Here is a 22,931-nt window from a genome sequence, read left to right on the forward strand (position 1 = left end):
AAGAGCTAATAAACCTGATGGTTTTGCTCACAACTGCACCATTTTCAAAAGCCAGTAGCAGTTACACACTGCTCAGTACAACTTGTTTTGGCCCGGAGGACACTGTTGCCTGATGCCTGCTGAATGAAAGAAATGTAAAAGCAGTATTTACACAATGAGGAAAATTTGAATTGCTATGAGATAATCAGCTATACCTATGGAGACAGAACAAGACAGAAGCATTTAAAAACAGCCATAAATTCAAGCCAACAATATTCAGTTACCTGGATACCAAAAACATGCAAACCCAGTCAGCCAGGAGCACACCAAGCCAAAAGTTATTGTTGAATAACTGCCACAGTAAATAAAACCATCCAAGACAACACTCTGATTTATGTATAAAAATTAAGCTCTTTCTTCCCGGTAACAATGGACTTCCTCAGAATAAAAACACCTATCAGAAAGAACACTTTTATATAACAATGAAACCCCTTCCCACCCTAGTGAAAACAATTAAAACAGTATAATTCTTCAAGTCACCTAGCAAATATTAGTTGAACAATAAAGCATGCCAGAAACTACTGATAAACAGTAGACCTGCTGTTGAATGTAAAAAATATTTTCAAATTTGTACACCAATTACATAATTCCAAATCCAGACCAAAAATTCATATAAAAATAACGTACAATGAAAACGTATGTTAATATATATAAATACATTACTACTTTTAAATTAATTCCCCAACAAATATACTTGGAATAAAAATTAATCATAAATTGACTCAAAGTGCTATAGAGCCTGTCTTCATCCTAATACTACTACTAATGGATATAGTTTCATTAAGTCTAAAATTACAAGTTGCGTTAGTTTTTAGTTGCTACTTAAGTTCTTCAGTTTCAAGGCAATCTTTCCAGGCCCCTGCCCAATCATATTCAACATTATCAACTATACAAAATTTAAAACTATGACAGTTTCTTGCTCTATGTTTAGAAAGTGTTATGCTCATCCTTTTTAATATCATAAAGGTGCTGATAAATTCTTGTACTAAATACCTTTTCCATTTTTTCAACATAAAAACATGGGCATTCTGTACACTACACTATAGACACCACTCTACTACTGGAACAATGGTAACGCTGCAATATCCCATCTTCTCCAAATCCTTCAATAAAAATGCCCCCCTTCCAAAACATATTTACACGTTTACAATGCCTGCGAGCTCCCATACCTGGTGATTCACTTCCTCCTTTAAATCTTTCTAAAGTATTCTTAAAACAAACATTCTTGCTGTAAATAAATTTAGGATAAGTGCAAAGTTGTTGGAATTGCTCTCCATTCACAGAAAATATATTCCAATTTTTATTAATTACTTTTTTGATACTGTCAAAGTCATTAATGTATGTAAGAATCAGGCTGTTACATATTCAGGTCTATTAATATTTTGCTGCTGCTTGTTAAACTTAAAATCCTTCTTTCCAATTAGGGGGTAATACACTTATTTTTGTCTTTTAACCCTAACTTCTTCCCCTATATTATCAATGAAAGAAATGGGATACCCTCTTTTTTGCAACATCCCACCTAACTTGAAACATTTTTTTTCTCAAAAACCTAACTTGAGATACCATTCTAGCTACCCTGGCCATCTGGCTTTTTACCAATGCCCTCATTTGATATCTAGAATGCCAACTGGAAAAATGTAAAAGTGAATTTGAGTATGTAGGTTTCTTAAAAATATTGGATACTTAGGTTGGCCTCGGACCACCCCCCAGGCTTAAATGATATGGTTACATTAAAATTTATTCTTGTTAAGTTGCAACGTACTAAATAGCGTTGAAGAATGTTTTTAGTTTTGTATATTTTGTATATACACACACACACACATATATATATATAAAACATATATTTGTATTGTAATGATAATTTTATTTGTTTATGATCACATGTCCGTTAGACTGCTGGCCATGTGACTTTGACCTGTATTTAAACCGTTGTTGGCTTTTAACTATGTAATGCACTGAAGGAAGAGTTTTTACCTGAAAGCTTTGCTGTTGTGTTGTTTTATAAAGTGGTTTTCTCAACAAGTTCTTTTGTTTTATTTTGTTATATTTGTTCACGGCTTGTTTTATTTATCTTCCATACAATGACCAGGATTTGTTATATATCGATTTGAACACAAAACTGTGTTCCCAAAAAGCCAGAACCAAATTAGCAAAACTTGGGGAGTAGGCTGTACCCATTGCTACACCTTTCAGTTATTGAAAAAGATGTCCTTCAAAATAAAGTTATTACTCAAAATTATTTCCATAAAATGCCTTAATAATAAAACAGTATCATGGTCCAATTGACTATATTCACATAAATATTCACGAAACCATTCTAATCACAACTCATGGAGAATTACTGAAAATAAGTTTCACATCAATGGTAACGGTGTCAATCTTAAATAATGTGTCATTGATCCAGGTCATAAAATCCCAGCAATCTTTAAATAATCAATATTTATCACTACATTCTTCAATTTGATATCAATGAACTTAGACATACAAGTTTTTGATAACTTTGCATCATGAAAGGGGTAAAATCGTAGATATTCCAGCTTTTTATGTATTGGTGGAATTCCAAAAATGGTGAGGGTTCTGGGAGTATCCACTCTTAAAAATTCATATTCTTGCTTGGGGATCTGCCATTGTGAAAAAAAAAGTCAAACAATAAAGTATCTACTTTGTGATAAGCTATATTTATTTGATTAACAAACTTATTCATATATGTTGCCAAATAAAGTAGTTAACATCTATATATAATTAGTATTTATCAACACTAAATCCTCACCCTTGTCTCGTTTCATAAGCCTGATTTGTCTATTGTTCATAATATGTGGTAATAAATTCTGTTCATCTACTCAAGTTTTTAGTAACAAATCTACTTTTAAATGCAAAATCTTTCTAATGTCTTATTCACACATCTTTTCGAATAACTGTATCATGGCATGTTAAGAATGATTGAAGGTGCTTGGTTTAAAACAGCCCAGTGGGAGGTTGTCGTCTTTTCCCTCAGTATTGGTACAACATGTGTACAAATTAAGTTTGCTGGTAAACAATTTAAGATAAATTAAAACAGCTTCAAGTTCAGCTCTTCTACGGGGTAAAAAGGTAAAACCTTTTTCAAATAAACTGACCCACTGAGAATTAACCTGAACGTCACTATAATTAAAAAGTTTAAAAATCATGCCCTTCAGTAAAAATAATCAACGCACCCTCTACCTCCTGTACCTCATTTCCCTCGGATCCCACTTTTCCAACTGCAGGTGATCCACATGTTGTCTTTCCCTCCAATTTAAACTCTCCTCTGGTGCAACATCCCTTCCCACCCTGTCCCTACTTTTTATTCTCTCAGTTTTCCTGAGGGGTGGAGGGACTAAAGGGCTTTCCTAATCATCATGTTCAAAACTCTCAACAGAACCTGATTCCTAGTTATTATTAAAGTTACATTTTTTTAAATTGCCACTATTAATGGGGGTATGCATTGCTATTATCATAATCCATTATTTTGACATCTTTTCTATTTTGATTTTAATGTCCAAAACCATCCTGTCAACTTAAAAAAATGTTGTATGCACATTATTTCATAGAAAACAATAAATCTCCAGTAATGTTTTTATCTAAAACTGAAATATTACTCAATTTGCCCATGTCTTCAGAATTATGTTTAATCAGCACTTCTATGAGTTCTCACCCACGGAGATCAGTCTTAATTCTTGGTGCAAATCTGAGCCTAATACAAACCCTGTACGATATTTCCAATGCTGGATTCCTTTAGACACTCTCTGTAACCGTATACATTATTTTAAATAACTGTTCTCCACTTATAATGTTCTAAATTTTGTTAACTTTGATTCAAAAGCATGTATTTGTTTGTCAAATGTCCCATTGTGGGAATTGTCATTGCTACCACTCACCCACAACGCCATTCTCTCACTACACCAGTCCTGTAAACACTGTTATGGGGTATTAGGTGCTGCCAAGGCAATGTTTGTATATGTCATTCTGCCTTAAACTTCAAATGTAGGGCCAACATACTTGTTTATAACTTCCTCTGAGTACCGTCTGTGTGGGAGTGATGAAATCATCTCTTGAAAAAACAGTCTGCTGACTCAAAAGGTTAAAGACGTTTCCTTGCTGCAAAATGTCCCCCATCTGTTGAGAAAGCTGTTGAATCAATAACAAAAGGTTCCCCAAAGATGCAGAAAACTCCTCCTGTAACCTAGTAGGTAGGCATGGTTATAGCTATACTGGCATCTGTGGAGGGCACAGTAGCTGAATTTGAAAACACTAATAACCGGACAATGCCATGTATCAAAATAAATCTTGAAAGTCCAAAAACACACAAATCTTTTCAGCCAGGAGCACGCCAAGCCACAGTTTATTGTCAAATAACTGCCAGAGTAAAAAAAAAAAAAAAAAAAAATCCAAGACACTCCGATTTATGTATAAAAAATAAATACTTTTGTCCAGAAAACATATGACTTCATCAGAATGAAAACATCTTCTATCAGAACATTTTTATATAACAATGAACCCCTCCCACCCTAATGAAAACAATTAAAGCATAATTCTTAAAGGCACCTGGCAAATATTACTTAGTTATGCAATTGGTGTACACATTTCAATTTTTTTTACATTCAACAGCAGGTGTACTGTTTTAACTGTAGTTTCTGGCATGCTTTAGTGTTTAACTAATATTTGCTGGGTGCCTTTAAGAATTATACAGTTGTGCTTTCATTAAGATAGGAGGAATTTCCTCTGTAAGATGCACCTATCCCTCCAAACCATTCTGTTGATGTTGCAGAAGAGGTTTAGATCCCTAAATTGAGTATTTGTGCTGCCATTTGACTTAATGATGTGCAATAAATCCATCAGTAATGGGTTGGAGGATGCTTTGTATGCCAAGCACAAGTCATCTCTTTGCAGTCTGTAGGATACAGATTATAGTGACAAGGCTTTCAGTCAGTCTATTTAGGACATGCTGTTTAGGCCTTGAATCCTTTTAGTAAGGTAACTCTGTGGGCATTACACTTATTGCATGTGTCTGGACAGATACATGCCAAAGCAGGCATTATATTCAATGACTGGCCTAATGAGGACTGAGCAAAGGGAGACAATGACATCCCTAGATCTAGATATAATCTCTGTTTATAAGCTATGCAATATAAGAAGACTTTTCTTACAACAGGCACATGTTGGTCAAACATGTTCACATAAGTTCCAAAATCCAGAACTGGGTCATCTCTTATGGGCATTGTGTCAGTGTGGTAGTTCCCTTGGATAGATGACTTCCTAAAAGATGCAATAATGCATTTTATGGCATTTTGTTTTAGTCTATGATTTCGACACCAGTTATTTATTTGGGAAAAACCTTCCTGCAGAACAGCTAAGCCATTTGGGTATTCAATGACAGCTCCTAGCTTGCAGTCATCTACAAACTTAGTCAGCCAAATCCCTTACTTCAGAAACATAGATGCCAAAAAGGAGGGGTCCCAGCACAGAACCCTCGGGAACACCACTGGCAGCTGTTCTCTATGTTGCTGACTTCCTCTGTTGTGATTTCCTCAATCTCAAATCACCTTTTGCCGCCTGACATGTAACGTACAGGTCCTCTACTAGCAGCTGCTCACCATATTACAAACTCAGATGTCTACTTAATAAAGATATTATCCCACATTTATTACTCCATCATACCATCTTTTGTAAAGGAAGTAATGAAGACCGCTAATTCCTAGTCTTTGTGACCCTGAAAGCCCAAGTAGTCTATTTTAATAATTCTGAGAGTAGCACTTTTTGTGATACATCAGAAGGGGCTTCTTAACTAGTAAAAGCTTACACAAAAAAAAAAAAAACCCAAGGCAAGCCTCCGAATTGCTTCAAAAGAATTTCTTTCCAAATAGCTTGATTTTTTTTTATTATTCTAGAGTCCATAAAATTTCATTATGGCTGCTTTCATACAGGATTCTAAATATCGGAAGGAAAGAGACCTCCCCCCTGCATAACCTAAGTTTAAGTCCCTGTTATAAAAATGCAACCGTTTTGTTTAATTTGTGCAATACTTCCCTCATAGGGGTAAGCAAAAAAAAAAAAAAAAAAAACTTCAGATGAATACAGCAAGAGAGGGAGAACAAACCACTCCGTCATGTAAACTCTGTTGAAAATTAAGATTGAAAGGTCTCCATTACTGTAAATACGTTTTCACCTTAATTATTATATTTTTGCATGTGAGAACCGGGAGGCAGCTGACTTAACACCTAAAAATTCCAGTGTCATCTGACTCCAAGGAAGGCACAAAATTTATCTTGACTATCTGTTTTGAGGTGATCGTTCATTCAGAGATGGCCTTGAAAACTAATTGCTCATCAAAACCCTTCCTAGATCCTGTTTGTGGTCTGTTAAATAAAGGAAACAGCCACTTGCTCATAGTGAGAGTTAAATTAGTAACAGCCATAATATACTGAACACAGTAAAGCTCTTTCTTTTGATGCCAAATGTTCTAAATCTATGGCAAATAGAAGAGTGGAAGTGGACTTCTCTGTCAGGATCCCAGAGCTAATGGAATTTCTGAAGACATATACAGACCTATTTTTATCCTAATGCTGTCATCTATATATAATAAAGATATTAACTCACTGAGAAAACCAAAATAGCTCTGGAACATTGAACAAGTAGAACTTTCTGATGCCATATGACTTACTGATGTGCAGTAAAATCCATCAATAATGGGTTGGAGGATGTCTTGAATGCCAGACAATATCTGGTTAAGAGCTTTTTCTGCATCTAATACAACTATGAGCAACCAGTCCTTTTACCCAAATGCATGCTCTATAATCAAATATGCTCTTATTTGGTAGCCAAATGCAGGACAACTAGGGATCAAATGTGTTTGTTTCTTTTCAAGATGAATCAAGTCTGGAAGAAATGGAATAACTCTACTCACCAACAGCATGGCAAATAGCCTATAATCATGATATGGTATAGAAATTGAGCAACTGTACTTTCTGAAGCCTAGTAAGTAAACTTACCATAACAGAAGATGTTCAAATGATCACTGCTGCAGTAGACTTAGCAATGTGGACTATAGCCTGCCAAGGATACAACAGCTGACCATCTTCCAAAGCTTCAGGGTACCTACCATGTACCCAAAATGTCAGGCAGCTCAAGCTGTGCTGACTAAAATAGAAGTTTTGGTGGCAAGCCCTTCAAAAGCTTTCCTGCCAACAGAGGGAGGGAGGCTGAGCCCTGAAAGGGCAATACTAGGAACAAAAAATAAATAAATGTCCACTTCCTAGCATAAAAAACAAGGGGAACTGTGAGAGGGAGCAGCTACTGCACCAGTGATCATTTGAATATCTACTGTTATGGTAACTTTACTTACACAACTGTACTATGCTCATCATACTTATCATTGGCACAGTAGTCTTAGCTATATGAGTAGATTATACTTGGGAGGTGGAAGAAAAGTCCAGGCACCCTAGATAATGGTCCTAGCAAAGCCTGACCTGGACCTACAGAAGGAATCAAGCTTATAGTGCTTTGTATAAATATGTATGGAGGACCAAGTAATAGCTTCTAGAATGCCTCTAGATTCCAACTGTTTCTAAAAAGCAATAGATGAAGCCAAGGCCCTGGTAGAGTAGACCTTCACCCTTCCTGGAATATTTTTGTTAAAGTGATTATAACAAAAGGTGATAGCTTTAGACAACCATTTGGAAATGTTTAGGCACAAGTTGTCAATTCTTCTTACCTTCACAAGAAATTAAGATTTATCCGAGTTCTGAAAGATTTAGTTCTGTCAAGACAGTACCAGAGTTGCCCGTGGACATCAAAGGTATGGGATATATTTTCTCCATCATTTTTAGGTTCAGGAAAGAAAACGGGGAAATGGACAGTTTGACAAAGTACACTCAGATATCACTTTAGGCAAAAAAGAAGGTTTAGTTCTCAAAGAAACCCATTCCCTGTGGAACATGAGATGGGGTTGACTTCTCATAAAAGTTGCAACTCAGATACACTTCTTGCAGAGGTCAGAGCAATCAGTATAACTCTCGTCCCTGTTAAGAACCTTAAGTCAACCAGGTTAGCTGGTTCAAATGGAGCAAGTGCTAGCTTTGCTAACACAAAATTAAGATCTCAAAGAGGGGTCACTGGTTTACTTGCCACTTGTGCAACACCATATTTCAAACACATTTTGCCATTAGTCTGCAATGAAAGAGGAGGATCTGTGGGCAGACGTGCTGAAATGGCTGGTAAACAAACCTTGATAGAGAGGAATAAGAAAGGCCATAGGATAGTAACTCTCACAAATACTGTAAACCCACATAACTAGACCTGAATGGTTGCTGGTTATGTTGTTGGCACCAATTAGAAAACTTTTTCCATTTGCCAATATATGATTTTCTAGGCTTTTTTGCCTCCATCAGGATCTGTTGCATGCCCTCAGTAAACAGTTGCCTAACAGGAATTAAGACCCTATCATCCAAGCAGTCAATCGAACAGGACTGATGTCAGGGTGTATCAAACCCCCTTGTTCTTGTGCGAGTAGATCCAGATTGTAAGGAAGCTTGTGGTAATTACCACTGGCCATTTCCAAAACGGAAAAACACAGTTGCCTAGGCCAGAAGGAAGTCCCACAATGACTTTGGGGGATTCCTTCTGAATCTTCAGAAGTACCCTGGATTTTGGTGGAAAAGGTAGAAAAGCATACAAGAAAATTCCTGTCCAAGAAAAAGAAAAGACATCTGTCTTCCAGGCCTTCTTGCATGCAGTTCTGGAACAGAACCTTGCCAGCTGATTGTTCAGAGAGAAGGCAAAGAGGTCTCCTTGAGGATCTCCCTACAGATGGATCAAATCTAGGAAGACCCCCCCCCCACAATCTAGTTTCCATTTGTGAGGGTCTGCACTACAATTTTGCTCTGAGAGAATGTAGGATGCCCCGTAGAGTGAGACTGTGCTGTGAAGCTACTGTATATGCCAAACTAACATGACTAGTCTGCAGGGGGTGGGTACAACCTTGCCCCCCCCCCACTTGTTGATGTACCACATGACTGTAGTATTGTCTGTATCAACTTGGAGAGATCACAGGGACCAAAGATGATTCAGAGAGTTGAATGCACTGATCAGGGCATGCATCTATTTGATATCTGTGTGTTTGTGTCTGCCTTAGTCTCCCCACACAACCTGCACCTTTATCCCTCCTAAAACTGTTCCCCAAGCAAAGTCAGTGGCATCTGTGATGACTGACTGCTTTGGAACAGGGAAGGACAGGGGAAGACACAGATTTAAGGATATCTGTTGTCTCCACTAAATAATCTCTCTTCTGACACACCACAGCACTGGGATTTGAAAAGACAGAGGGTGTTGGTGTTGAGACCAAAGAGACTTCAGATACCACTGCATCTTTCTCATGTGGAGTCTTGCCAGGAGTATCATGAGAATCATAGAATCCATGAGACCCAAAATCCTGATATCCCCTCACAGTGACTGAAGTGTGTGTGGAAAACCTTAAAACACAAATCTACAGCCCTTGCCATGACCCCACCTAGTCTTCCTTCCCTTTATGTACCCTCAAAAGGTCCATACTTAGTACCTCATTACACCTCTCTCTCCAATGTGTCTACTAAGCATTTGCATAATTCATACAAACAAAAAAAATTTTTATTGTTGACCTATTGAACTATATCAATGTAAAATTATGTTACTAAGCTTTTTAATGCAACTTTAACTTTATGCATGTAACCCAACATATGTGAATCTTTTTGCTATAACTGCTATTATTTCAATATTGTTTAAAATTGTACTTGTTTAAAAATGTACTACTGGAGCTTTCCTCCTCGGGTCTCCACTGAAAATGGGCCACAAGCCCAGTTGGACAAACCCGGTTAACGAATGTCAATAAGTAAATAAAATATTTCTCCTGTGAAAGAAGAGCTCTTTAAACTGAGGTATCAAGTTCACATCCCAGGCACACAATCCTGGGCGAAGGAGTCAAGAAAGGCTTTGAATGGTCTCTTGCAATCCCAGCTTGTGTAAGAGATTTTTCACCCGAGAGAGATTCCAAACACTTTGAAAAAAGACTCTGCAAAGATAAGTCAGTCATCTAAATAGGGGAAATGTGGATACCCTGAAGACTGCAATGAGCTGTAACTGAAGCAAGTCACTTTGTGAACCCTCCGGGTGCAGTGAATAGTCCACGGTGTAAGGCAAAGAACTGATAATGTGATCCAAACATACAAAAACTTAAGAAACATATGACGTTTGGATGAATAGGGATGTGATAAGCATCTTTTAAGTCTAGTGTTACCAGGAAACTTGAAAGAGAAAGAAGAGTTAGCAAGTTGTAAAGTGGCATTATGAATTTGGATACTATCACAAACACGTTTAAGAAAGGAAGATCCAGAACTAGTCTCCAATCATTTTCTTTCTTTGCACACAGAACATCCTTGAATAAAAACCCTTCCCACTTGGGAAGGGGGTCTAGGTCAATCACGTCTTAGGACAGAACGTGATGAAGAACAGGTGGAAACAAAAGTCTGATCTGGAGGATGAGGAATGATCTCCGGGAAAGGAGTAATTTCTTACCCACTTGTCTGAAACCATCTATTGCCAAAGAAAAAATGGAGATTCAGACTTTCTGGAAGAGGAAAAGGGGTTGGGGTAGGAGAGGGTCACAATGTCTCGAACAGCCATTCAGACTCGTTGGACTGTCCTTGGTTTTGGGAGGTTCGAAGCTTCTATTTGGAACCCTCTTGCCATTTTTTTTAAATGTCTTTACCTGCATTTTTGTTGAAACTATTTACCCTGCATTTTTGCAGAAACTGGATAAGGAATTAAGGAATCCCTTAGAAATTTTGGAAAAGGAGAGTTAAAAATCTTAGATTCCCTGGATCAGCTTAACCCTTTCATCACACATTTTATCACCTCTGCAGCAAAGGGGCCAACAACTAAATCTTCATTCAAAGGAGAATTCAAAATTCTGATTTTTATCATCCTCTGGGAGGTTCTGAGAATGCAGCCATACAACCATCTCAAAAAATGCCAGTGTCCATAGCACTGGAAAAACTATTAGAGTCATACACACACTGTAAACAATGAGTAAGTGATCTGAGCACTAGAAGTAACTCAATTATTTAAATCAGATGTTTCCTCACAAGAAGAAACTCCAAATAAAAAATTCCTCATACTTTTCACAGTTAGTCATAAAAAACACCAACATACGAGCCTGACAATTCAAGTATACATTTTTCTCCACACTTATAATTTTCCATCCTTATCATAAAGTATAGGATTGGAATTAAACAAGTGTTTAGCAGCAATGAGATCAACTAAAAGTACAACTGCTGGGTCAAGTCTTGGATGAGCATAATAAAAACTAAAAGACTGAGGAACTTTATACATTCTATCTGCCTTTTAGGGGCAGCTGCCTATCAAGAAAATTGCACCCAGTAACGAACACATCCCCTAAAGCAGGCAGAACAGCAGGAATGGGTGTAGTTTATTGAAACTCCTTCTGTAACAACTCGTAGTTATTTTCTGAGGGACTGAGCCTCAGTGTTCTTGAAAGCACTGGCACATTCTAGCAATAGTCTCAGATAAAGAGAAACCCCCACAGGGAGAGACAAACTAAGCTTTCCTCTGAGTATGAATCAGAAATCTGGGGAGAAAACCCTGTATATGTCCCTTCATCTTCCTGTTCAGTTTCAGAATCTTGAATCGCTTCAGGAAAAGAGGTACCCCACTCTCTTCTACCAGAGAAGAGACTACTTTACAAGAAGGATCAATAACCTGAATTAAACCCTGAGACAGACCCAATAAACTACTCCTTTATACCGAAATTTGAGGAGGAGTAGACATGTGCTTAGTTTTCTGTTGCTTTCTGACAGGAAAAATGTGCTACTAATGGCATCAGCAACTTCAACAGGAATGGGCACAGAATTCTGACAGCAGGTAAGCTTTCCCTTTTCCGTCTTCCAGAACCAACAAGAATGACTCTCCCCTTGCTCAATGAGAGGACCCCAACAACCGCAGATGATGTGGCTAACCTCCAGTCCATAGTGACTGCAGGTGTTATACCAGCAGGAGTCAGGATAAAAGATGAGCAGTCTGAGTTGCAACAAATGGCCACAGAAGAGTCACCCACATGTGGCCGAGGCAAATTGTTAGCCTGCTGTGGAGGCAAAGGCTGTTTGCTCAACTTTTTCTTTTTGTGGCTAAAAGAAGGACTGACTGTGGGACTGAAAGTTTGCTCCATGGTCAAGCTGAAAAAAGTTTTTCTTTCCCACAGAATACAAGCAGCAAATGCCAGTAAAAACTACAAGTCTTCAAAACTCCCTTTTTCACAGAAGAACACTTAACTCTTTACAAGCCCCATAAAAAAGTAAAAGAACATTTCTCTACAGGGAAAAAATGATTTTCAGTTACTTTATAAACCTTTTAAACTGACAGGAAAAAGAGTGCTCCCATTTAAATGTACAGAGGGAAGTGATTAACCACAAACAATATTAAGGAAATGGAAGGTTTTCTCCAAAGGAAACTTCACCAAATCAACTGCTGATCTTCAAAAACCATAGAGGAGCAATTTCTTCAACAGCAGTAAAGCTCTGAAAGCCTTGGTGCCCAAACTTGTTTTTTTAAGTCCGTACAGCTTGAGCTGCCTGACAATTTAGGCATGTGGAAGGTGCCCTAAAGCTTTGGAAACTGACCAGCTGTTATATGCTTGGCAGGATAAAACTCATATAGCCAAGGATACTGTAGCAGTGATCAATGTAATGAAGATTCACCATTACTATAGCTAAAGTCAGGATATTAAGATTGGTTACATTTGCTTTATAAAATTAGCAAGAAGCTTAAATTCTTCAACAGTGGTCTGATGACAGTTGATAAACTTCAAAGGGTAATCCATCTGGGCCTGCATTTTCCCTGTAGCAAAATTCCCCAAAATCTTATGCACCTCATCTATTGAAAATTCGCTGTTATGCCCTACTCTGAGTGATTGTCAATTTAGGGAGACAAAGACTTTTTACATAAAGTGGGACATTGTTCGCCAAGATGGTGGTATCTAAATCAACCTCAAATAAGGTCTCTTAGTAGCCCTTAGAAATCTGTATATTTACTGGGGGAATCAACTATCTCATACTTTGGTGACTTCTAAATCTATTATACTGTTCTTTCAACTGCTTGTTGGCACAGCCTAAAAGTGAGATACTTCTAATTAGACAGTGTAAATTCAAAGTTATTCAGCCTAAAGATCTTAGTAAGATCCATCTTATATTGATAGCAATTATCCAAAGCTAGCCTAGCAGATTTTGACCCATCATGCATACCCTCTACACCCATGATCATATTTTGACATTCTTGTAGTTCACTTTGCAACTCCTTTAATTTATGTAGTGTCAGTGGTGCAACAAGTAGCACACACGCCTTTCATGCAGAAGGTTGTGGGTTTCATTCCCATACCAGGCAGATCGATAACTGCACTCCTGAATGTGCCACCCTCTGGATGAAACATAGTCCCCAGCTGCATGAGTTAGTGGTAGATGTAAAAGATTCTACTGCACCTACTGAAAAGAGTATGGGAAGTTCTCCAATGCCCTGGCCAAATTTGTACTAGTAATAATAACCACCACTTTGGGTCTCCCCTGAAAAGAGGCTACTAGCCCAGGGGGACTAACCCATTCAATAAAGGATATATAAATAAAATAAATGAATGAATAAAAAATAAATAAAATAAATAATAATCCTAACATTTCCCTAAAGCCTTCTGTTGTTGGAGAAGCCCAGCTAATTTGCTCTTTAATGTATTCTATTTCATATGGAAAAGCACAGCTTCTACACTATTCTTGTAAAGAGACGCTTGAAATATATCCCCTATTTGCCCTTATAGTCCTTCCCTGTTACACAAATAGAGACTCTCTCTCCAAACTGCATTTCCCAGGGATAAGGATCACTTAAAGATAAATTCTAAAGGAGCATGATCAATATAGATATTGGATAGGTCTTAAACTACTTTGTCATATAGGCATGTTCTAATGAAATAAATATCTTATCTGTTCTAGAATAAGACTTATACCTTTGTGAAAAACAGGTATAACCAGGATCTTAACAGTGCAACATCCTATAAACCTCCATCATGTTGTAAAACACTTAAAAATTTTTCCATGGATGGCAAGGATGATAATCCGGGGCTAGAATGAACGTAACCCTGGTCAGTCATTGTATTCCAATCACCAGTCCACACAGTGAGTTAACCTAACCCTGCAAAATCACTATATTCCAGTCGCCAGCCCATTCAGTGAACCTTCCTTGTGTCCCTACTCATATTTTCAGGATTTCAGCCAAGTCCCGTACCAATGTACCATGCAGAATAAACTAGCCGTGGAAATGGGTATAACCAATGGCTGCCCCCCTTAACTAAAACATATCTACTTCTGGGGCCAGGCAAAAAGCATAATATTTACCAAGTGTAATGAGGTTTTATATAACACTGCAACCCCTTCTCTTTCCCTACAGTTAGAGGAGAATCCTGCTTATACACTCTTCTCTCAAGCTTAAAGTGTTCTGTGACTGATAAGTTAATATCTTGCAATAATAAAAGGCCTGGACTAAGCAAGTTTATAAAATAAAAAAGGACTAGGGAGAAAAGCTCCAGTACAAAATATACAATTTATAATTAATTATTACACTTTCAGATTTATAAAACGATACAAAGTCACGAAAGACAGCAGCACAAATTGTAAAAGAAAGACTTACAGTGCTGTACATTTTTTGTGCACAATACAGTTTTAAAAATACAATAAGTTTTCATAGTCTGATCCTTAAAAAAAAAAAAAAAAAAAAAAACCCCGTCACAAGGATATTTGATTATTAATAGCTGACCATCAGCACATGTTGTTCAGACTTATGTGATAATCTAAAGAGCAAACCACTAAAAACTCTGTACTTGCTACTAACCCATAAAGTTAACTCTCATTATCTCTACATGACTGACTGGAACTCAGCTGTGGGATTACAATGCGTCTAAAAAAGGAAAATTAGAGCAATCCTCTATTACTGGGCCTCTTAAAATATTACTTCTATTTAAAAACTCAGCAAGTCTCCTAAAATAGTTCCAGAATGAGATCTCCCAAAGCCAATACCTAACCTACATAAAAGTGAGATCCCTATGTTATAAATTAGTGAATAAAGTGGCAGTCACCAACTTGCTGTATGTATTTTCAACTCCAGACTGACAAGGGAAATACAACAGTAGTAGTAAATTACATCTCATAAGTATGGTTTTAGGTTTTTCTTTTGGGGGGGGGGGCGCCAGTGTCCAAACCGGAGTCAGTGGTTACTTGGGAGATGTTCAAAGTTAACTTTCACTAGGCACAAACTGTATATCTAGTAATAAGCAGGGCACTTACCTCTGGTGCTGGAAGATCAGAAGGCTGCGAGTTCTAGTCCAACACCAAGTAGCTGACTTAACTTTCCCATGAAAAGAGGCCATTGGTTCATTAGGATTAACATGATCAAAGTGGAAATAAAAATAAGAAAAAGAAAAACACAGCAATTAATCTTTTCCATTTTCAACTGTCAAGTCGTCCTTTCTCTGCTTTTTTAGTAGCCTCTGCTTTAGATTGTGCTAACATTCACCTCTGAAAAAAACAAAACAAAAAAACAAGGAGTTCTGTTCAATAAGCAGACTTTTGAGCCAGGTGGCTACCCTGGCTGCTAGAAGGGGAGGAAGCTTCAAAGTGGGAGTCACTGCTGATATTTCTCACGTCCTCAGGGCTGGTAGCTTAGTGTCAGCTGCTTCTGGTGCATAGAATGCAATGTCACCACTCTGTGCATATATATATATATATATATATATATATATATATATATATATATATATATATATATATATAGTTTTAATTGAGCTACATGTAAGAGATTAAATCTCCATCTTTAGTGTTTGCAGAGCCTCTGTTCAGAAAGCTGACCTCTTTTTACACTTGTTGGCCAAGTATTCTTGATCACAGTAAATTCTGTGATCATTCATTCAGTTTTAAAACTTTTCCAGGAGCCCAAACAGCAGCAAGCACTTCTTCTTGGGCATATACAGCAAAGCAGACTAAAATGGGATGAGGGAATCTCTTCCCCAACACTTGCAGAAGAAAATTCTGATGTGCTCATTCAAAAAACAATGTATCCATCTGCAGCCATGTCCATCCTGCAATTTTTTTTTCAACCAGTCACTCATTATACAGAATGTTAGATATTTTCCAGTGCAATTTTCAAAATCTATTTGTCTAGTTCCTATTAAATCCAACTTGGTTACCATTTTAGCCATCCTGTGATTAACATTAGCCAGTGTAGCATTTAGTTCAGCTATATGGTCTGAGTACATAGCAAGAGGGATTTCCACCTAGACTGTTTTTCTCCATATAATTGTTTCGTGAAAAGTTTATTTTTTGCAGTTCGAATATAATCTGCTGTAATTTATAATCAGCAGTTGTGGTAAGAGAAATCAACATGACAGGTATCTGATGAGGCATTGATGAAGAGATTGAAGACTTTTGTTGCAAAAATGTGATTGTTCTCCCCAAAGGTGTTAAATTTCAGCAGATTGTTTAGGTCACAGGACTACTTTTTTGAGTCATGTAAGAAAGATGACACTATATCACTCTATATCAAAGAATTTATACACTATAATTCAGCCAGAACAGTCCAATTTAAACAAAAATAGCTCAGACGGAGGTGGGCATGGCTAAGAAGTACCCAGGGCACATTGCAGTCTCCATCCTAACTGGAAATCTAACAGAACTGGTTTTAATACAGGTTTCCTTGGCAATGTTTAAAAGCCACAAAAGTTGTACAGCAGTAGACTAGCAAGGTCTGTGAGTAAGTGCTTTAGTCAGATTGTAAATATGGATCTTCCTGCAGGAGGCAGGGTACATCAAGCAAAAGCAGCAGTAGCTATTCCACAATGGAGAAAATGTAACCCCAATCCTGGCAGCATATACTCAGCTGTACAGACAACTTCAAGGCAGATGAGAAGTTGTGCTTGAAGCATTGTTAAGATACTGCTGTAAATGTGACAAAAACAGAGTCCTGGAATAAACAAATAGCTGAGATCAGCAAGTAGAAAGGTTTGCCTTCTCTAGCACTTGCTCCTAGTATGCATAGTCAAGTACCCTAAAGACATTCTGCTTTGGCAATGGCCAGTAAGATGTGCCACACAATACACTATTCTGATAAGGCTCAGCATTTTTGCATCCATTTATATAGTCATCTGTTAGATAGAAATTCTATTCTAAAGGCATCATAACAGAATCCTCAAGTCTTCTCCCTTCAGTCCTCTGTGCCTTACATTACATTTTTGGTGGCTTTCAAAATTTAGTTCAATATGTGCTGCTCCAATGGCATAGTGGGATGAAGCCCTGACTACATCCCAGATGACCTATTAGCAACTCATGTATCAGGTGAAGGGGCAAGAAGGACAGATGTGCCTACCATGGGATTGATGGACTGTGCTGGTAGGAGGATCACTCATTAAGCCCTGGTAAAGGGCAGGGCTTAATTGATTGCTGGTGTGTGTGTGTGTGCGTGTGTGCAGGCTGTGCTGCCCTAAGACTGAGGGAAGACAAGATCTCAAAGTCAATGTCTCAGTGCCCACCCAGCCTTACAGCATAATGTCACTACATGGAGGGGTAACGCTGCTAACAACTAAATCTGCTCCAACTTTCCACTTCCACTCCCCAACATACAGGCAGTCTGTGCAGTACAAGCTCCAGGCGATTGCACTGCGGAAATAAAAATTAGGAGCAAGGACATTAACACTGAGCAGTTGATGGTCAACTAGATGTTTGCCAATTGACAAAAACAAAATCCTATGGTTTAATCTGCACCATGGATAGACCTCACTAGGGATCTCTAATTACTGTGCTGCATTCCTATAGGTTCAGAATGCTATCAATGTGTGGTGTTCCCAAATCTCGCACCACTTAGTTGGAACTCGGGGGGGGGGGGGGTGCTGTCAGTATTGTAATTTGTAGGGGATTCCATTTTGTCAAAGGGAATAACACATTTTTTGTCATTTAGTTTTAGGTTACGGTTTTGGCACCAATCATTCCTTTGTGTTAGCCCTTCTTGTAATATGTCAACATCATTAGTGGACTCAGTGATTGCTCACAGTTTGCAATCAGTGAACTTGGTGAGCCAGAGGTCATCTATTTTGACCTGGACTTCTGAGAAATAGAACCCAAACTGTAAAGGGCCTAGCACAGACCCCTGTGAAACTCCACTGGTGACGGGTCTACTGGTGGAGGTGGAGTCATCAATTTTGACTGTGTGTGTTCTGTTGGTGAGCCAACTGGCTACCCATCTAGTACCGTAAGGGTTAATTCCCAGCTGGGAGGGTTTCTCTATTATGCCATTGTGAGGGATTGCGTCAAAAGCCGTGTCAAGGTCAAGACAGATTGTGTATAATGCCTTACCTTCGCCCATGGCTTTAGTGACATTCTCAAAGAAGTCTACCGGGTTTAAAAAGCACGATCAACCCTTAAGTCATACTGCATTGGGTCCAGAATATGGAAGTTGCCTATGTCCTTGACGATATGGTCCATGGTAACACATGGCCCTGCAGATGAGGCTGGTTAGACTTATGGGTCCTATAGATCCCAGGGTCAGTTTATGGCACCCCTCCGTGCTGGGGGATTACTGCTGCTGTTCTCCATTCTGCAGGAACATTGCTGGTTCTCAAGCTATGACTAAAAGAAAATGTCAAGTGGGTCCATTAGGTCTTGTTTTAGATTGTTTAGGAAACAACCTGTGATACTGCTGGTACCACTGAGGCCATGTTTTTGGCCTTGGCAAGAGATAACCTGTTCTCTAGAGGTACTAGGCAGACGGCTGGAGTCAGGTATGCTTTGGGATATGGTAGTTGGGGATTGGGGGTGAGGTTTGTGCTGTATCTGTCAGCTAGCAGGTTGGCAATATCTTCTGATGCAGTATGAGTGATCCCATCTGCAACCAGTTCAGCACATAGCTGGGCATTCCCTTTTAGACTATGGGCACAGTTAAAGAATGCCTTATGATTATCCTTGGCTAGGGATACGATTTTATTTTCATAATTTACTTTAGAAGACGTTACAAGATTTCTGATTTTCTTGCTTAAGCTTAGAAGGGAACTTTCTGCTGAGTGGCATCTCTCTTGCTTTTGGACAACAGTTTCTTCCTCTTGTTATATAACCTGTTTGCACTTGAAGTCCACTACGGTGGCTTGGTTTTACAGGAATTCGATATCTAGTGCTTTGCCTGTACTTCTCCGCTCATTACAGAAAACAATACAGTTTTAATACATAGACAAAAGGACATGCAATTTTTAAAAAAGCTCCTATTGCAGTGGGCAATTCAATAAAACCTATCTGTAGGGACTTTATCATACTGGGAAAATTCTCAACAGACACTGTTACCTAATGTATAAATGTCATTCTAAGCTGTAGTGTTACATGTTTTCTCTCTCTCTCACTCACTCTGGTGCACATCAAGAGCAAATCTGTTTTCTTCTCATTACAGTGCATAAAGTAGAGAGGTTCTCCTAACTTATCCATCAATTAAAAGTCTTAAGGCTTGGTGATCTCTCGGACTCAGAAAATGATGCATGCTTTCCATCTGTTCTCTCCACTCCAGGAAGTACTTTTTTCCTCACTGCTTGCTATCAGCATCCCCACAGGTCTTAGAAGCACATTCAGTCCAGAAGGGACAAACAGAGCCAATCATAGAGGTCATTATTCACGAAAGCATGAAGTTGTCTTGTGCCCCATACTATGTCCGGCTTCCACCCTTCCACAGGGGGGATGGATAACCACCTCCTGATGGCTTGAGTCCAACTAGCCCCCCCACCCCCACCCTCAGATGAGTACTGCAGGATGAACCAACACTGCTAAGTGGCCTGCCGGCTACATAACTACTCAGCTGCTCCACCCCATGCAGACTGCGTCATAAATGATGCACATCTAAGAGGCAGCTTCTACTTCCTTTGTCTTCTGCATCACTGAGAGGGGCATGCAATCTCTCTCAAAGCATGTATATGCATTTGCATGGATGCACATACATGGTACTAATCCCAGCTTGGCAGAGCCAAACACACATTCCAGATCAGTTCTACATTTCATGTACCTATTCACCACTACATGTCAGTGTTATAGTGATCAGACCACTTCCCTACTCCCAAAATAGGTGTTCGCTTGCTGACTCCAACTATCCCCTGCAGGACTCCTCTGGTACATGAACTGCTATGCAGACTTTGGTCATAGTCGGTGCTTCATTTCATCCTTATGTTTCACAAACCCAGGCAATCTGGAAACTACCTTTCAGAGAAAACTGATTCTATTCTTGTTGCACTGTGTGTGACTCATACCACTATTTTATTTTCTCCTTCAGATCAACACACACATACTCCACACAGCAAGTGTTCACTCCATGACCTTAGCAAAAAAATGTATATCTTACATTCATCTTATGTATCTTATACAGCTATCCGTGCCTATCATAAAAGCGCCATTGGAAAATGAAGTGTAATGGATTGCCATAAATAACGCAAAACAGTAACATCACTCTGATCTTCTAGCAGAGTCTCCTTATGATGAAGAAACGGACATCTAGTCACTGATCATTTTAAAAAATCAATCACCTCCAAGTACTGAACTATACCTACAAATGGTAAGACTGCAGATGTAGGGCAATGTTCGTTAGCTATTCTGCTCTATACTCTGTATAAATTTTAGTGTCACTGCAAGTGATGAACAGTTATGCATGCACAGGTAACATAAAAAGGCAGATAAAGGTAAACAAAGCTACCTCTAGAAAACAGAAGTGGTAGTGACCAATTCTGTTACAGAGAGCCAGTATTAGGACTTTTCTACTGCCATGAGGCACACAACACCTGTCTACTAGCAACAAATGCATCACCACTAACAGAGAAGGAATGGAGTGCCACATAGTAAACATGCAAGAGAGAGAAAATTAAAAAAAAAACATCATTCTAAGGCAGAAATAAACAATACTTCAAGTCAGCATCCAGATTATTAAAGGGAAAGGGAAGTCAAATAAGATGCATACAATTAGAATGCTTTCCCATTGCTTAACAATTCAAAATATTATCTGAAAACAAGTACTCACTTTGAAATTATTATTTCAGGTAGGATGGAATCAAATGTCTTCTGGGACTCGCCATTTACAATATCCTGCCCTTCAATGGGGATGATCTGTTTAAAAAAAAATACTATAAGAAGCAGCGAATGAGTAAGAGCACAAGAACCCATTAGCACGTTTTCCAGGTTTAACCTACAGCTTGGAACACTGACTAACACTAACATAATATATAAATAAAAAAAGCATGATTACAAAATCAAAGCAACTCAAAATCTACATACAAGAAAAATGTACAAGACATCTTGAAAATAACATTTAATCCTGACAAAATTAAAAGAAACTATCGAAAAATGTCTGCTCATAAGTAGTTCTAAGAATGACACCTAGTGCACTCTCGCTCATTCTGGAAAACCTGCCTGGTCTCTTAAACATGACATATTTTAAAGGCAATTCTGTTTTTCACCTATACCGATAGCACCCACAACTGCAGACTACATAAGATCATTCATGCTGGAAACTAACCCTGATTGTGAGTGCTTAGATTGCTCAATGCAGACTTAGAACTGTGGTGGCTGAATTTTCGCCAGTAATACTTGCAGTTTGTAAACAGGAAACAGACCTGGGCTGCAAAGGGGATGGAGAAGAAACAGAAATTTACTAGAGGTAGCACAAACACAGATGGTTAAGATTATGATTTGCCGACAAACTTTCTCCTATATTGCAGCACCTGAGGTCTTCATTTCATTTGCTATTTGTAAACTGTGCAACTTTGATCAACTTTTTGTAACTAGAAAAAAAGAAAAAAAATTTCAACTAGAGAGTATTCCCACACCAAACTTGTGCCCAGTAAGTTTACCTCAGTAACAGATGAATAAAAGTACAACAGACAGAAAAAAATACAACTGAATGAATATTCACTATAAAGACACTGTCAAGATGGACAATAACTGATGATACACAGTGAAAGTCTTGTGTCAATGAGTTCTCAGTGATCTTTTCACTTGCCTACTCTAGGTCACTCTGACTAGGATTTAATGTTTACAGGAATAGTTTCTTTAGAAAGTTGTTAACTCTTTATAGCCACGAGTGCAGCCTTGAAAACTCTGTCATCACAGGAAACCAAGATGTCAAAATATGCAAGGGAATCCACCATATAATAAAAAGTAATTAACAAATATAAATTCCAGCAATGATGTGCCTGGAACCATCAGACATTGCTTGTACAGTATGTGGTTCAATGCCACAATCCCACCTTGGACCTCCACCCCAGCATGTCAAACACTCAAAGACCAGTTGTTTGTCCACTTACCAGCTATATATTTACATCTGCAACCATCTCAGCCCTTTCCTTAATTTACTTTACTAGATCACACAGCACATACTTGTAACGCTTTGCGCTACGGAATGAAGGCTTAGAATACATGTTCTGCAATTTACAACTCTGTCTTCTCCCCATTCTCTCTATGTCATGGGGCACAGAGAGCAAATTAACAGATTCGGAAAACCACAGAACAGCACCTGAAGCACGAAACTTGCCGAAGTGTAGCGCTCTGTTTTTCTTGACTAGTCAGAACCTTCGAAGGAGAATGGAGTCTATGCACCTCTGTGTAGCATGTGGCATGCTTACATAGAGCTGTGGGGCTTCTCATTATGGTTGTTTGAACCGTGAGTGGACTGGCTTTACCAGAATTGGAGGCTACATTTTCAAAGAAGGCAGACCTACAAAGAGTGGAAGATGACAAACTGAAACAATGAGGAATGTACTGTGGATGCTCAACATTTCCGAGTCAAGA

The 22,931-nt window shown here is 38.5% G+C and overlaps 1 protein-coding gene across 1 annotated transcript in view; it reads right to left on the reverse strand.

Annotated features, from left to right (window-relative positions):
• The window catches only part of HASPIN (histone H3 associated protein kinase), a 1,280,677-nt gene that overhangs the window by 633,373 nt on the left and 624,373 nt on the right, over window positions 1-22,931 (reverse strand). The window contains exon 6 of the mRNA XM_044063451.1: window positions 21,166-21,251. Within this exon, the coding sequence (XP_043919386.1) occupies window positions 21,166-21,251 (86 nt within the window). The remainder of the gene's footprint in view (window positions 1-21,165; window positions 21,252-22,931) is intronic.

Source organism: Protopterus annectens, chromosome 2.part1 (assembly GCF_019279795.1).
Source record: "Protopterus annectens isolate FY-2018-M chromosome 2.part1, PAN1.0, whole genome shotgun sequence".
NCBI classification, from domain to species: Eukaryota; Metazoa; Chordata; order Ceratodontiformes; family Protopteridae; genus Protopterus; species Protopterus annectens.